An 18276-nucleotide genomic window follows, 5' to 3' on the forward strand; every position below is an offset into this window, starting at 1 on the left:
ATAAGTATCTGCTAAGCTCTCTAACAGAAAATGGCAATAGGCTCTCTTGTCTCTTTCTTTCCGATGAGAATTTTAAGCTTTGGATGTGTAACCTTGAAAATGCCCATAACATTTCCATTCGTTTATTGCCTCCTAGCCCAAAGCCGAGAAACCCTACCTACTGGGGCCAGACAGAAACGGAAGACCAACCCTGATACAGGCTTCACAGCTATGCAGAGAGAGTCAGGTGTAAAGGTCATGTGCACTCATAGGACCCCGAGCAGGCGGCCGGGCTTCTGAGAAAGCATGATATTCCGCCACTGACCTTGGCGAGAGGGACCGGCTCTGGTTCTAGCAACTGCCGACTCACAGAGGGCTCCGTGCCAGAGGAAGAAGCTCTCTCCAACACGTGGGCACTCTGAAAATAAACCAGAAAACGAAGGCCAAGGTTAGACTTCTCCTCCGGATAGACATGGAGATGCGGCCGTACAGATGGCAACGTCCTACACCGAGGTGGCACGTTGCTGAAGGGCCTCCACTCAGCAGCTGCAGTCGGAAAAACACCACTATTGCTGCCGAGCAGCTGCTGCAATGCTGGTTTCAGAATTTGTCAGAGTAGCACCACTCAAAAGACGTGGGATGGGGACACACACACACACACACACACACACACACACACACGTCCAGCGTATGTTCAACTACCTTTTATACATTTCTGAGAATGGTATGTCTACTACTATGAAAAAGCTATATATAAGAAAACCAAGGTCCTTAACCCCATTTTATTTTAATGTTTTATACAGACACACAGTAAAGGGAGGAAGGTATCAAACACAGGAAACAGCAGGAGTTTCTTATGAAGACTATGAGGAGCGTTTGCAGATCTGTAGGCCAATGTTCCAACAGAAAAACAGGTAAAGATATAAACAGGCAACTCACGCAGAATATGTGAAAAGATGTTCAACCTCAAAAATTATTTAAAGAAATGAAAATAAAGGTGACGAGTATTTATTACTCATGAGATCTAGGTTGGGGTTGACTGAGGGAAAGGGAACGTAAGTAAGTGGCGTATCTTTCTAAAGTAGCCCTGGCAGCTCAGCGGGAGGGAAGCCCTGCGGGGCAGCGCTACCTGAGGAGGCTTAGGAACGCTGTGATTCTGACCTGACTCCATGGTAGGGAGCGGGGTTTTGGTTTATGATGCTTCTAAAGAGCAACTTTACAATTATATCAAAAGTTTTGAAAAAAGAAGTATATGTCTCATTGACTTTTATCTTTAATGAAATAATCATATTAATTTTTTAAACTAATAAGTTTATTGGGAGCTCTTAAAGATATTGTAACAATCTGTATTTCAATTAGATCAAGAATAACTGTACAAATGCTACCACTATCAGTTTCAATATATTCACTTTCTTCCTGAACTCTTTGATTTGGCTCCCCTTTATTCCTTCCCTCCCCCTCTGTCCCCCAGAAACCCTTATTGTTCTGTTATATATATTATTATTATTATCTGTCGTATCTTACACCATTCTATGTATCCATTCACCTGCAATTCTGTTATTCATTCCCCTCAAGTGGGGTTACACAATAAAAATATATATTATTATTATATATATTACTACCATAAAATTATCTATAAAACATATTAAAAATAAAAATTCCACCAAGCTCACTGCCATTGAGTCAATTCTGACTCACACAGACCCTGTACAGATACACTCAAGTACATGTAATATGATTGTTACAATGGAATCGAAAGTATATTTTAGAATGTTAATAATAGTTATACCTGAGAGCTAAGGTTATATGTGATTTTTAATCCCATTGTTCATATTTATCTCATTTATTTTTCAGTGGGTAGATATAACTGGAATAAATTGGAAAATAATTAAACACTTCCTATGGTGGAGAAACATCTGAGAGAAAACTAAGGGATAATCCCATAGAATTAATATATAAATATAGGCTAAAAATGAAATGTAGAATTCCACCTCAATAATAGCATTTGGTTTTGTTCTTTTAGTAAACAACATTGATATTTTATTTAGTTATCAAAGTCTCCATTTTGGATGTTTCTCTGGAAAATTATTAAAATCAATATTTGACTTTTAATGAAGAATTACACGTAGGTATGTGTCAAATTATTCAATTCTCTTAAAACTTCAAGGATTCTGATTACTTCCATTACCTTACATCATGTGCTTTTCAACTACAGCTGAAAAAGGTAAGAGAGATTGAGGAATTTTTAAATATACAAATTAACATTTCTAACAAATGCCTTTGATTGCTTAATAGAGGGTTGTTGTTGTCTTCCTGAGATTGAAAACTGCTTCCTCCCATCATATAAGATAATACAAAAAGCTTGGTAATGTCAGATTATTTCCCTGAGGGGGGAAAAAGTCTCCCAAGTTTTGATATTTTAATATCAAGTGTCAGAATCAATTAGAAATTACACATCTTAGACCAAGTTCCCTCTATTTGATACGAAAATGGCAACAATATAATTATGTAGTAAATCAAAATTTCCCGGGAAAAAGATCTTTTATTCAAGTGAAAACTGTCATTCATTCATTCATTCAATCAATCAATCAACAATTCACTATTGAGTATCTATGCTGCGGCAGATCAGATGACGGGGCTCTGAAGAACAAAATAGACATGTTTATATTCTAGAGACAAGTCACCCAAAAGACCAAATAATGCTAAAACCATGTTTTAACTTCTTATAGGCCTGTTGCTTCAATAACTCTCATTTTTTCCCAATAGGTATCTTAGATCTGAGCTTCTCTTTAAGGGGTTCCCCAGCTCACCCCCCCACCTCAGCTATGTACTTTCAGGTTGCTGGGCAATAAAACACACACACACACACACACTCAATTAAACAAACAAACAAACAAATCCACAATTCAGAACATGATAAGAAAAGCAAATCCTGGAAAGAAACTTGAGCTTAGCAACTGTGTAGGGAGAAACAAAGGCTTAACTCAGGCCAAGTGGCTGGACAAGGAAACAAAATCCTTTAATTTCCAAATCAAGCCATGGATATAGAAATCAACGTGGTCTACTGAATGTATGTGAATAAAAAGGAATTTGGACTCTTATAGACACTGGAAGATACTGAAGTGGTGGTAGAATTTTGTGGATCAGATGACTGACTCTACTTCCCCCTTTTTAAACAAGATCACATCTATAAAATACCTACTTCAGTACTTGCACAAAGAATATGATATTAGATTCTCCACCTGATTTCACAAACAAATCCTGATTACTAAGGAAAAGGGTCATTCACTTGAAACAGTGTGACAGGAGTATAGTGCTTATTCCAACCAAGTGAAAAATCTAAATTACAAATGTTCATTTGCCAAGGCAAAAATATTTTAGCCAAAGCCAAAAAAAATAGTAAGTAGATATATTTTTACTTCAAACTACCTACCACAAATATAGAGTGGATGTTTTACTGCAGAGGGATGAAGCCTAATTTACAACAGTATCAGCTGAAACCCATTGATACAAATGCAACTAGTTTTATAAATAAGCTGTTTCCTTGAACTTCCAGAACAGTAAGAAAGAAGAACCCCCAAATTCTTAAGCAAACCTTCCTGTGTGATATTTGTATTTGTAACTACAATAATAAATTAATCCCCTACCTAATGATTATTTTCAAACCCATGTTATAAAACCCAAAGCATATCTCTGAATAGTTCATCATCATAAACATAGGACCATATGTGGGCTCTAATTTCTGTACTTCTCTTCATAAGACAGTTGTTTTTGTCTTCCTCCACAGTACTTGGAAACACATGCCAAATACACTCAAGGTATCCCACATATTATAGAAGGACATTCGATAAAAGGTTATATAAACCTAGTGTTCTTTTAAAATCAAGTTTCCTCTCAAACACTAACATGACAACTTAATTCCAGTTCCGATTATTAAAGAAAACACAGAGTCAATGGGAAGTACTTACCCTCCCCTTGTGCCCCCTGCTCAGTGGGAAGAGCTGCATATTAAGCTTGTAAACAGGCATCTAAAACATGCATCTCACGGCAACCCTTTGATTTGCTGCACGTTTGTTTCCCAGGCCAGTATCCACTAACCATACTACCTCCCGCGCAGCCAGGGAAATCTGCCAACATTCTAGTCTCGTTTACCTGGTATCGAAGATGCAGGCAAGCAGACAAAGCAGCATTTCACGGTGGCTCAATGGTTTAGTACGACCGACACAGAAGAGCAATGGAACTCTCAGAAAGCAGAATGTCCAGAATACTGGATGGTCCGGTCTTTTGCTTCCTTAATCCTGTAACTGTTTGCTTTCATTTCATTTCAGAAATATAAAGGAACTACTGGAAATATTCTCGGTTGTGATATAAATTTCTGTCGGGACTCACTGTGCATACAAACTGAGGACAGTGATATATATGGTGAATTTGCACCGCTGCTCTCTGCAGGCTAATTCCATGGAAATGCGGATACGTGGTGATGGCATGGTCTAAGTTGTTTTTGTATTCATGAATTAGACAAAATGCCTTCAAAGAAAGATACACAAAATTATTTTACAGCTTCTAAGACCTTTTCTTCTTCAAGATTTTGTTGGTCAGAAATGCCTCTCTTCTCTTAAACTTAATCCCATCAAGTCGATTCTGACTCTCAGGGGCAAAAGAGAATTGTCCCTGTGGGTCTCTGAGATTGTAAATCTTTCTGAGACAGAAAGCCTCATCCCTCCCTCTCCCCCAAACACATGCACACCCCCAAGAAGTGCTGGTGGTTTTGAACTGCAGACTCTAAGGGTAGCAGCCCAATAGATAACCTGCCACCCTACCAGTGAACCTTGTTCGTTTGTTTTCTGTTTTGTTGTTAGGTGCCCATAGAGTTGGTTCAGACTTACAACGACCTTATGCACAACAGATGGAAACACTGTCCAGTCCTGTGCCGTCTTCATAATTGTTCTTGTGCTTGAGCCCATTGTTGAAGCCATTGTGTCAATCGTCCCCTTGAGGATTTTCTCCCCCCCCCCCCCCGCCCCTCTACCAAGCATAATGCCTTTCTCCAGGGACTGGTCACTCCTGACAACATGTCCAAGGAAGCCTCCCCATCCTTGCCTCTAAGGAGCACTCCACCATACTTCCAATACAAAGCAGCTTGACCTCTCAGCAGTCCATGCTGCTTTCAATGTTCTCCTCCAGCACCACCATTCAAATGCATTGCTTCTTTTCCGTCTTCCTTATTCCATGTCCAGTGTCACATGCAGATGAGGTGACTGAAAGTACTGCGGTTTGGGTCAGGTGGACCTTCGTCCTCAGAAGACGTCTTCTGCAGCAGACTGACCTGCTGCATCTGGCTTTTCATCACTTGACTGCTACTGCCATGAGCACTGACTGCGGCTGCAAGCAGGACAAAATCCTTGACAACTTCAGCTTTTTCTCCACTGATCATGATGTCGCCGATTGGTCCAGGTGTGAGGATTTGGGTCTTCTTTACGTCGTCGTCCAGACTGAAGGCTGCACGCCTTGATCTTCATCAGCAAGCGCTTCAGGTCCTGCTCCCTTTCAGCAAGCAAGGTTGTGCCTTCTGCATATCCCAGGTTGTTGATAAGCCTTCCTCCAAACCTTTTCTAGTTTATGACTAATTCTAATGTGCCTATGCAGAAAGTGAGATAAAAGTAGCTTGCATTTGATAGTGTTTGTGGTATAGATGATAATAATGACAGGCGGATTTTTTTGGTTCTTTCTATATTTCTAAGAATCACTGGTGGCTTTAAGGGCTAAGCATTGGGCTATTAACTATAAGCCATTTCTGTGGGTGAAAGAGAACGCTGTTTCTATGAAGATTTACGGCCTCCGAAGCCACATGGAGCAGTCCTGCTCTGCCCTGTAGGTCACTATGAGTTGGAATTGACACAACGGTGGTTTGTTTGAGATCTGCCTTTATTTCTTTCTCTCTCTATTTCTATCTCTGTGCTCCAAAAAGCTGTTGCATTTCATCTTTACAACCTCTTTAAATTTATTTTATAGCTGATTGAATTGACACATCAGAGGTCAAATCACTTGCTTAATGTCATTTGGCCAGTCAGTGTTGGGAGCCCAAGCTCTTAATCACTGCCATCTCCCAACATTAAATGACCCAAAGTAAAGCAATCTCATGTAGTATATGCCATTAGGATTAATTGAACCTATCCAAAGGCATCATCTACCACTAACTTCCATGGAAATGAATAAAAATGAGAAATGAGTAAAAAAGATATTACCACTCATAAATATGGTGCTACTTCAAGGTTAATTTCTAATATTCAAGAATTAAGTATAAGTGTCTCCCTCAGGGGCCTACCCAGGTGTGTCCCTAATGGATATTCATTGTTATGAGACATGTCCTGACTGTCTCAGGGAAACTCACTGCCTTCAAATATTGTAAGCTCCACTGCTTTACATAATGCGCTTGTTCTAATCATGGCCCCTATCCTGTACCAGGAGTCCTATCGATAACTATGTTACATCGATCAGCCACCAACCGTGTTTCTATGACCATCTTCTTTTACCTCCAAGGTCCTTTTTAATGCTATGTATCCCAGAAAGCCCTGGAACCTCATTGTGACCTCCTATCAATGGTCTCCCTTATCCAGACATGTCTTCTCCTTAGCCTGTTTAAGACTTAACAAATGTCCGATTTATTAAAAAAAATTAAGTACAAGTCAGTTAGCATTTTCTTCAGGAATGCAGTCATGATGTCGAAAAAAGGCATGTAAGTTTTGTCATACACACCACACCAGTGTTCTAATCTTCATTCTATTTACTAAGCGATTTAGACAAATCATCAACTTCTCTCAGTGCCAGGGCTCTTTAGCTACAAAAAGAGCAAACTGCCTACTTGATGAGCCCTTGTGAAGTCACCGAGTAAGCACTCAGTCGCATTCAAGTACGGGGGTTGCGTGGTTTAGAGCCAGGCCCTGACTGCCTCGGGGAAACTCACTGCCAACAACTATTATAAGATGGTAGATCACGGGCACCCGATCAAGGGACAGCTAACATCTCAGCTGTAAATGTGTAAGAGTAAATGTCATCCTCAGAGTCACATAACAAGGTCTCCAAACACCTTTCAGGGTTGTGTGACCAGGGCAGGTCAGAGGCGCTCGCTCCGTAGTTTGGGTGTGCCCCTGAAAGGGAGGAATGTACATTGTCCACAGCCAGCCTGTTACCCGGTCCATTGAGGAACCAGAGCTAGCACTGCCTGTCACCAGACCAAGGCGCCCTGGTGGCGTACTGGGTCATGCATTGGTCTGCTAGCTACAAGCTCAATCGTCTAAAACCACCAGCCACTCCATGGGAGAGAAATCAGGCTTTTTAGTCCTGTAAAGAGTTATAGTCTCAGAAACCTACAGGGGGAGTTTACCCTGTCCTACAGGGTCACTCTGGGTCAGAATCCACGTGGTGGCCGTGAGTTTGGTTTTGCGTTTTGAGCGAGCAAAGAATCAGAATTTTCCAAAGAGGCTGATGAAGCGATTGGAAAGCTACGCCCTACGCAGCAGGGAGAAATAAGATGTGGGTGGGAAAGCATATTGAGCCTTTCAAGGCTCGCGACAGAAACGTGGGCAGGATTCCCTGCTATCTACTCAATCTCCTTTAAGAAAAAAACTTCTCTTTTTGTAATAGCATAAACTATTCAAACCACCAAAGCGAGAATGCCACAGCTGGACAGTTGGACAGCTGGACAGTGCCAACTTTACCTTTCCCTCACTACAGCGTTGCCCTAGTAATAAACTTGCATACAACCGTCACTGAAATGAATGAAAGTAGGACATTTGATAACCAGTGACTGGAAACCAGGCAGGTAAGCACACCTGGGAAACACTGCAGGGAGAAGAGCAAACCATCGGAGCTTTGATTCTTCCTGGACAGGAAGAAGAAAGTGCCTCTGAGCCAAGGTCTACGGCCCCACACGAAACTGGTATACTGTGCGAGCACCCTGAATTTTAAGAAAGACCAATTAGACCCATCAAGTGGCTCTTTTATTATGGAAAGCAGTTTAGTAATCTTGACTCCGAAGAAATAGAAAGCACAGGAATAAAGTACTGAATAATCCCACAGCTGCCTTTATGTAGAAACAGAACCAAAACTTACTGGTGAATTTGGATCTTATTCTGTGCTCTCACCACTCACAGTGGTAAAGACATCGCTGGAAACACCAGCAATTTCATGATAGTGAGAAAAAGTAAAAGACTATAAGGATCAAGCTACGTAAAGGCAATTATAAGCAAACAAAATAGAACGGACAAACACTGAGCTACTTTCAACAGCAGAGGGCCTAGACTTAGAGTCAAACTTGCAAAAGCAGAGTCTAGTACTCTAGAAAGGGGGAAGCGATTACAAGGATCTACATATAACCTCCTCCCTGGGGGACAGACAGCAGAAGAGTAGGGGAAGGGAGATGTCGGACAGTGCAAGACATGACAAAATAATAATTATTATTATAAATTATCAAGGGTTCGTGAGGAAGGGGGTGGCGGGGAGGGAGGGGAAAATGAGCTGATGCAAGGGGCTCAAGTGGAGAGCAAATGTCTTGAGAATGAGGATGGCAACAAATGTAAAAATGTGCTCAACACAATGGATGTATGTAAGTATTGTGATTAAGAGTTGTACGAGCCCCAATAAAATGGTTATAAATAAATAAAGAACATCAGGAAAGATAAAAAGAAAAGTCCATGAAGCCTAATTTGCCATTTTCCCAAAGGCTTTTAAACTTGCCGACAACAAAAGGCTCCCAGCATGAAAATCACTAACAGTACAACCAGAGAATCACACCCTGTTCCATTATACGGCTTTTGATGCTTATGCGTGCGCCTTTCAAGGAGGGGCTTGGATTATTTTGATCAACCTTGAAAACTCGGTACATAAGGCAAAGTTTATGGGGAAATAGAATGAAATACTTTTCCCCAAAACTTGTTGGCGTCTTCTCTATATTTGCAGAACTACATCTAGAGGTTACTCAAACCAAATCAAACCAAACCAAACCAACTCCCACTTCCATCAAGTTAATTCTAACTCGCAGGGACCCTCCAGTGTTGCTGAGGTGGCAGCATCTAACGGAAGCAGACAGTCTCATCTTTTCCCCAGAGATGCTGCTGGGTTTGAACCACTCATTTGCAGTTAGCAGTTAAACGCTTGTCTGACGGTACCATCCAGGGCTCCTAACTAGACTCACTAGGCTGTGTTCGAGGAACGAGCAAATCAACACCCGGGTCTACCTGCAAACTCTCCAGCAGACCTCATTGAAATTACTGAGCGAGCTCTGACAAGAAGCCCTAAGGTTTCTGTTTGCCTTGATCTTTGTGGAAGGGCTAATTTTCACATGAGAAGATGAAATAAAATCAGTAAATACACCACACACACCTTTAGCACAGGATTTGGCATGGAAAAAAGTGCTTAATAAAGCCAATTATCACCTTCAAAACAACTTACCATGGTATGAACATGGATCATAAAGAACACAAGGGATGACCCAGTTTCTACCTCAGCATCACAAAGCTGGTTTTAGAGACTTGCTCCAAATTTCTCTTTGGTGTATCCTGTGTATTCATTTAATTTTCTATCTTTTTATTTATGTAGTTAGAACGTAGAAGTTTATTATTCATAAATTAACACATAAAATAGTTGCTATTCTTCAAATACTGTTTTAAAAGCCACATACACACTCAATTCACAAAATAGAAATTTGTAAATAAACAACATATATGTTTGATAATAGAAGCAATACCATCCACTGCAGGGAAGTCAGAGAGAAGAAACAGAGATTAACAAATGCTGCATCTGCAGTAAACTCGCTCCTGGGATATTTTCTTGCAACTTTTCTTCAATGCATATATAAAAGAGCATCGAAAAGTTTCTGGAAATATGGAATTAAGAAATAATGGAATTTTCCCATATGTTTTTGAACTTCCCTCACATATAATTAATTCTTAAAAATAAAATGGCTATGATTTTAGTTTAATAACTTGTTTTTTTTCAATTATTAATATATGTCAATTCCCCAAAACCTTAAATGTGATTTGAAAATATTTACAAGTAGCTGTGCAAATGAGGTAGGTTACTTAAATAATTCCTTGTTAAATACCGGACTATTTCTAATTTCTTACTATGTAGAAATACTTTGATAATCAATTAAATAGGCAATAAAGAAATTGAACAAATCTTGGTATAGAAATATATACTTCTATCTTGATTTGAAAACTTTTTATTGTGAATTAAGTGAAGGTTTATGGGGCAGATTCTAGTTCTACCCTCAGCAATTCATAAACATTCTGGTTCAACTCGTCCATCGCAATCTCCCAATGAACCACCACATAGCCCCCTTGCTCCGTATGCCCCCTGCTTCCCTGTCTCCTTCTTTCCTAGCCCTCGGAACTTTGAAGCCTTGTTGATCCTAGCTGGCTGATTCTTCCAACACCAGACTAGAGTTCACTAACACTAGAGTTCAATTCCAGGCCTGGAGGGTAGGGGCCATATGGTCTTGGGGCGCCCACCAGTCTCCATCCAACAAGTCAGTCTGGTGTCTTTTATGACTTTGAGTTCTGTCCCACCTTTTCCTCCCACTCTGTCTTACCGAATACATTCTAATCTGATCCTTTCCAAAACGGCGGTGTATCTAATCTGTGACTATTCCCCGAGAACACATTTTTTTAGAAACGGAGTTAGTTGGTTATGTGTTATGACCTTTATAAACTTTTAACTGCAGATTACTAAGTTTCCTGAAGAATTAATTAATAGGCGTTCCCAAGCATTTGCATTACCCTGAAGCCCACGAACACTAGCTATGATAATTTTACAAAGCTGACTCAGTCATAATTTGGGGTCCAGAAGTCAACGTGGGGCTCGGGGGCCTTTGGTGCCGGTGCTAGTGTTTTGCTTACAGCCAAATCTACGAGGAGGCTGCCGGAAGTTTGTAGGGAAATGGAATGAAAAGGTCATGGATGTTTTCCAAACACTTTTAAAGTCTCCCCGTAGTTATCATGAATACTGGTACACTTTTTGAATTGTTCAATTTAAAAATCAAATACAGCAAGCAGTTTTATAGATGTAGGGTCCTCAGGGGCGACCTGTGTATAGCCTAAAGAAACACCTGGAGGGCATTCTGTCACAGCGCCTATTTCCACACCTGGCTGTCAGCAGAGTCTCCTGGGAAAGCATAGACACGCAACAGATCCCTGGGCTTTTTCAAGGACCCGCTCAATGAGAGCATGTGGAGTTCATTAACGGATCGTGCTATCGCTACACTCTGGTGGAGTTGCTCCTTAGAACCTAACAGGAAGCATTCACCTTGATCTGGCTCAGAAATATACTACGATTAAACTGCTACTCAAAAGCAGTCATGTCAAGGGAGTAAGAGATAAAACCTTAACGGAGACACCTATAAATCAGGCCCAGAGAAGCGGAAGGTCCTGGCAAGGAAAGAAGCCAACATTCTTCCTGAGCAGTGCTGGTTCTGAATGAGTCACGGGGAAAGGCAGTCTGAGCGCAGGCAGCAGATTACCTTCCCATCGTCTCAGCTGCAGCACACTGGACACAGGCTGAATGCACACTGTAGATCTGCGTACAGCAACGGATTCCAAACGCGGAATCATTAATGGAGAACGCCAATAACAGTTTGCAATAAACATATGGTCAGCATTTATGATTCCACAACTAACGAGAAAGAAGAGCACCAACACACAGCCCACCGCTGATACTCAAAGACGATCACTCTGAGCATGCTCGGTTACGTACTATGCACCTTATGGTTTTTTAGACCAAATCAGAGGTGAAAGCCACCATTGTCACTGCGGTAAAAATTAGGGGACAAAACATACCTGAAAAAATTCTTACACTAGGGATACAACAGCTCATTCCTTACAATCTGGAGGAAAGGAGGGAGGAAAACAAATACACAAGCCTGGAGTCAAGTAAGTCAGTTCACAGACTGACTTGCCTATGTAAACCACACCTCCTCTGACCATGAAAGTAGGAAAACTAGATGGTGCCCAGCTACATTCTGACCAGGGACATGATAGAAGGTCCTGGGGAAAATGTGGGCCCAAACCCAGATTCATAAAAATACAGACACAATGGGTTCATCGAGTCAGGGAAACCTTGAGCTAATCATCCTAAAAGGTTGTTTGAATCTGGAGTAACTACTTCCAGTCAATAAGAGATTTGCCTATAAAATAAATAATAATTAATACCCAGGAGGAATGTGTCTCTTTAAACAATCAACTTATATATGACCCCATGGTCAACATTTACCCAAAAGCAAAGACGAGAAAGCAAGAAGGCTCAGGGACACTGGATCGATGGAGACAGGTCCGGCAGGGGGAATGCTGGGAGTGCTGGCCCGTTAAGGCAATTGCAGCCTGGGTCCCAGGAAAAAAGTTGTGGACACAAATTGTTGAATGGGAACCTAATTAGCTGTGCAAACGCTCACCTAAAATATAATAAAATATTAAAAAGAACTAAGTGACAAGGTGCTGTCTTCCTCATTTACTCGGCAGGGTGGTGCAGAATTTTCTTGAGCACATTCAAGTTGCCCAGTGTTTCCCGACAGCAGGAAGAGCGGCGCGGTTAAGGGGGTCCATCCACAAAGCGAACCTGGTCCCGGATGAACGTTAGCCGTGACAGCCATCGGATCACTTTACACCTTAATTTAGTTAACCCCAAAAGGGAGATAATGATCGCTTCAACCTTTCACAGAATAACTTCAAGAAATATCAACTGTTGCTCGTATTGTCTTATTAGTTTATGGAATACCTTTGTCTCATAGTTCGACTTTTCGGGATACCTACTCAATTTGCAAAATACATGTAAGTCACAAATGTTGGTCATAATGTTAGCTTTCCAAGTGAATATTGCCTTCCCATTGACATTAATACTGAATTAAAAAATACTTCTATTGGGGGCTCTTACATCTCTTATCCCAATCCATACATTCCTCCAGTGTGTCAAGCACATTTGCACATATGCCGCCATGATCATTTTCAGAGCATTCTCTTCCCACTGGAGACCCTGATATCAGCTCCCCATTTCTTCCCCCTCCCTCCCCCTTCTTTCCCCACCCTCCCTCACGAACCCTTGATAAGTTATATCACACCGATGGATAAAGCCTTGGTGGTAGGTTTATTTTAAACCTTTGATGTTCTTGAAATTTCAAATTAGCCTTTTGGGAATTCTTTCAACCCACAGAAACGTTTTAAAATTTAGAAGTGCCTGCATTTATAGAGACCTAAATACAGGCGATTCGAAATTCTAAAAGGTTTCTGTGGGTTGAAGGAATCCTCAAAAGTCTAATTTGAAATTTGAAGAAGATCAAGGATTTAAAATCAACCTACCACCAAAAGGCTTTATCCACCAGTGTGAGTCTTCCGAGCATGACCGTGTCCACAGACTCTCAGATGAAGCTAGTATTTCTTTGGGAACTGATAGCGGGGCTCCAGGGTCATCCTTCCAGTGCTCAGATCCTGTGGCGTGCTGTGAAGAGCTAGCACTTTTCTGACCGATGCTGGCAGATTTCAAGCCATGTTCCTTCTCAGCAGCAAAGTCCAAGATCATATAGAGTAGAGTTTACTTACTGTAATGGGTTGAAGTGTGCCTCCCCATGGGAGACTAAGCCTAGTAGCTGTGTATATTATCTTGTTCAGGAAACCAGCCTTCAAAAAGGGGCTTTGGTTTTTAAGATGCAGATCTGTGGGCTAATCTCATAACTCTTGAAACGGTCTCCGCAGGATGGTTATGCATATTTTGAGAAGTTCCCCAAGGTACTTAAACATTTGGGTAATTTGTGTAAACAGACAGTTAAAATCTCGTGAGTCCATCACAAAGTCAGTAAACTTTTTCCCACACTGCAATTCCAAGAGGTCTCAGGAGTGGAGCTGGTGGACAGAATCTTCTGGATTGCTCTTTGTGATGTCCATGGTGCCTTGATGGCCTAGTGGGCACTGGGCTAACTGCAAGGCCAGCAGTTTGAACCTCCCAGCCTCTCTGTGCAGGGGGCGGGGTGGTGCGGGGATGGAGGTGGGGGTGAGAGGAGCCTGCCTCCTTCCATAAAGATATCCAGCCGTGGAAACCTAGGAATCGGTTCTGCTCCGTTCTCCAGGGCCCCTATGAGTCACACACACATTTATAAGCTGTTCTGACATTTAATATCAGGTTTACATAGAACATAGTAGACGAATTACTGAAGTCTCCACACCTGTTAAATACCTGGCAGAGTTTGACCCTCTTCCATAATAAAAAAACCAAACACTGTCATCTAGTCAATTCTGATTGATCGTGATCCTATGAGACAGAGTGTGAGCATGGCTTCTGTGAGTTTCCAAGGCTGTAAATCTTTACAGGAGAAGGCAATCTCGTCTTTGTCCTGCTGTGTGGTTGTTGGGTTTGTACTGCTGACACGTGGAAAGCGGCTCAATGTGCAAGCCACTAAGCCACATTCCTGACCCTCTTATTGGTGAAGAAATGCTCAGGGGCTTTCCAGGGGCACTGAGTCACTTTATTTCTCAAGTCCCCTCTCTCCCTCACCTGACGTGCTACATCATTTAGTGAAAGGGGACAGCCAATTATTACTGTGCACTTGGTAGATGTTTTTTGTTTTTACTTCCCCGTGAGGAAGGGAGAAGGGAGAAGACAAATACATTTGGAATGGAAAATGTAAAAAAGGTAAGACTAATATTGTAGACGGTCTTAAAAAGTGTCTTCCAGAAAGTTATTAAAACATTGGATGTGCAAGCCTTAATCTATGAAAACTATTAAAAAGAGGTTACAATATTGTTGAAGGCATGAGTAAATAAACTGATATACAATATAAAAATGCCAAAAATGATCAAAAAGCTCAAAAAGAAGAGAGCATACTATAGGTTTGAGTGGCCAGTGAAAAGCAGACAAAACTATCGTTGGGGAGAAAAACGGGGCAGGAGCTGAATCAAAGCATTGGTGCAATTAGACAGTAAGTAAGGAAAGTAGCATGCAGAAGAGAGCTACTGAAGGACTTTCAGCATGAATCTGTCGTGATAAGGAAATGCGATCTACTGACAATGGGAATGGGAGTAAGCATGAATGAGGCTCACATTAGGAGGAGAAAATAATAAGATGTAACGTATTGGGTGTGGGAGAAGCAAAAGAGAAACGAATGACTTGGCCCTGGGTCTTGAGAAAATCAGTAGCACCATAGCACATCGTTTGTACACACAGATTTGAGGTGACAGTAGTGTATCTAAGTGTAACTGCACAGTTAACTAATCAGCGACTTGGAACTAGAACTTAAGAAGGAACAGAAAATAACACACATCAAGGAACCACTGTATTTTCACTCTTCATCCAGTATAAGTGCCTTCATCCAGGAGATCAATTTTTGGAGAGAAATCAGGCTGGAGTTTGCAATGTGGCATCATTCACACAGATATCAGAGTCAGATCAGACATCTTCTCTAGGTCCCTTCACTATTAAAACAGCCAGTTTTCATATAAAAATAAACGCCTATAAAACACCCCCTAGGGCCGTTGGAGAAGTTCTATTCTATCCTGAAGAGTCACTAGGAGTTAGAGCCACTTGATGGACGTATGGATCGTGATAAGAGCTATAAGAGCCCCCAATAAAATGATTTATTAAAAAATCCACTTGATAGCAGTGGGTTTGGCTTTTGGTTTTCGGTTTGAGGGAGAAAAATGTGGAATAAACTCAAAATCATCAAAGACCAGGGTTGCTGGTTGGAGAGACTAGAGGGGGCCCTAAGACCTTAGCCACCCCTCAGATCTGGAATGGAATTCACCCTATGGCTCAATTTTCAGCTAAACAATAGACAGATTTATTAGGGGAACAAGAACACTATTGAGGTATGCCCACCTTACAACAGCCAACCACTTCGGATCAAGGAAGCAGCATTTACCCACGGACACAATTCTGAAGGGAAAAAAGGAGATGTGGTGGCAGGATACACAAGGAAGAAATGGGATCGGTGATGGCACATGGAGGCATTGGAATGAGTGAGCTCAAACAGACTGTGCATGGATCACTGAATGTGAAACTGACCATCAGCTCTGTAACCCTGATTCACACTAACAGTAACTGAGAGAAAGAGACAGAGAGTGGCACACCAATCCATGGTTTCCTTCGAAAGATTTCCATTTGTATAAAAAACAAAACCAAAAGAAAAACACCCCTCCCCCTTCCAATATCACATCACCTTCAAGGTCAACATTTCTATATCCCATGTCCTAATATTGAGTTTGGGGTAGACTTTGAGGTTTTGAAAGAAAAACCAGAGTTATAATTGCCCCTTTTTATTCTTCTCCTCCCCTGGGGAAAATGAACAGACACAAAACAGGAGGTAGGAAGAAACCATGAGAGAAGGTATTTGGAGAGTTTCCATTTGCTGAGATAAACAGGAAAAAAAAAAAAGGAACTATCTTCCTTCAAAACAATAACCATTTGAATGTTGCCTCTTATTTTTTAGAGTTCATTATCACTTTACAGATTTACTAATCTCATTCCCATCACAAAAATTTCCACTCACAATCCGGGAGGCAGGAGTCAACACATTCCACCTTCAGGTTCCTTCTCTGCCTGAGCGGATGTTCTCCCTGTTGTTACAACCTGGCCTCGGAACTCGGGTGCACCGGGCAGATCAATGCCTGACAGATGTTTCCACAGCATCCATCAGTCTTGCCACTTGCTCTCCTGGGTGAGCTGGGTCACTTTAAAGACTCAACACAAGGTAAGAGTGGAGACTGGAGGACAGAGAAGTAGGCAAGGAGGGGTGGACTGAAATCCCAAGACCAGAAAGCACCTGGACATGTGGTAGATATTTCACATGAAATGGTTTCCATTCATGCCCCTTCCACCTTCTCTGACTCTGGCAATGCAAGAAATAGTTCTTTGCAGGAAAGTTCCCCCCACAAGGAAAGTTTTAGAAATGTTACCACCAGCTGAGTAAGAATTTCCAGTTACAGAATGGAAATCTTATCCCCAAATAATTTTATACTGGAAAATAGTTTACTCAGACTTCTGAAGCCAGCCAAGACAATGCATTGCTGTGACAAGGAAGAATATTTGTAAGGTTAATTCTGGCAGCGGAAGAGGCACTAACTATGTAAATTAAAAATTACTTGAAAAATTGACTTGACTTTAACAGAAGACAGTTTTAACCCTTGTTAAGTGACAACTGTTCCATTTTCTCCATTGACCTAAAAGTTTGGGTTCTCAGTGCTTTTAATTTGCCTGTCATAACAAATTTTCTTTTTCTGTATCCTGAATGTGCTTTAACAGGTTCCATGAACTGCCACACAGAGATTAATGTCTGGCAGGCTTAGGAGAGACTTGTAAGAAGAAGCCCTTTGCTGGCTCACAGATCCCTAAGCATGTCAGAAACAGAGACACAATCCTAATGCTGGTTCTCCCCTCCAGATACAGATGGTAGACTGAGCACCCCCGGCTTCCCCCAGCCGACCCTATCTTTGCAGTTGTACACATTCTGAAAAAGATTCCAAAATGAAAGAAAAGCTGGGAAATAAGGTTTATTGTCAAGAAATAATGAATTTTCCTCCAGAATAAACGACTTCACAAGTGTTCAGAATTAATTAGCAGCCACATTCTCTCCCATTGGCATTACATTTACCTAAGGTAACGTACAGTCCATCCTCTGGCCTTACCTGCCTGCTGTCCCTCTGGGTGGACGTGGCAGAGGAGGCACTTCTGTGGGTTGGAGTGGCGAGTTTATGAGCAGGGGAGATGCCCTTCTCGTCTGAACTCATAGCTGCAGTTGGTCTAGTTAGAGTCACAGACGACCATCCCAAAATTGCCTCAGACCCACACACAAAGAACTAGATGATGTCTCGGCTTCGTTCCATTTCGGGAGTCAACTGTGACTAGAAAAGATGAGGTCAATGGAGGGTGTCCGAGTCACCTAAAAGAAAAACAAACAAGAAGACCTCAAGTAAGTAATTGAAAAGACAAACGATCATTAAACCGAGAGAAGAAAAGTAATCGGTGTCAGTGAGAGGAATGTGCGGCAATATTATCTCTGCCTCTAGATTTTTAAAGTGAAGGCTAAAAGTGTTTACAAAATCTGCCCAGGAGGAAAAGGCAAGAAATAGAGGCTAAAGTCATGTTCTTCCCCCACCTTCTCTTGGTTTAAGAGGTGATTACATTGGTATATTCAAGACCCTGTCACCAATGCATATCAGGGTCTTCCCTTGAAAATTAATTTTCCCAGCCCCACGGATTGTATGAGAGCTCAGCATGGGTTTGTCTTCGGTTGAGTTCAGCAATGCCATGTACCTGAGCAGT

At 41.5% G+C, this 18276-nt stretch overlaps 1 protein-coding gene across 2 annotated transcripts in view; it reads right to left on the bottom strand.

Annotated features, from left to right (window-relative positions):
• The window catches only part of OSBPL6 (oxysterol binding protein like 6), a 92629-nt gene extending 74747 nt beyond the window's left edge, over positions 1-17882 (bottom strand). For both annotated transcript variants that reach the window (XM_075529529.1, XM_075529527.1), the window contains exons 1-2: positions 17640-17882; positions 305-397 (exon numbers count right to left, since the gene is read on the bottom strand). In XM_075529529.1, coding sequence (XP_075385644.1) covers positions 305-397; positions 17640-17741 — 195 coding nt within the window. In that variant the 5' untranslated portion in view covers positions 17742-17882. The remainder of the gene's footprint in view (positions 1-304; positions 398-17639) is intronic.
• Positions 17883-18276: the final 394 nt, after the last annotated feature.

Source organism: Tenrec ecaudatus, chromosome 13 (assembly GCF_050624435.1).
Source record: "Tenrec ecaudatus isolate mTenEca1 chromosome 13, mTenEca1.hap1, whole genome shotgun sequence".
Classification (NCBI taxonomy): Eukaryota; Metazoa; Chordata; class Mammalia; order Afrosoricida; family Tenrecidae; genus Tenrec; species Tenrec ecaudatus.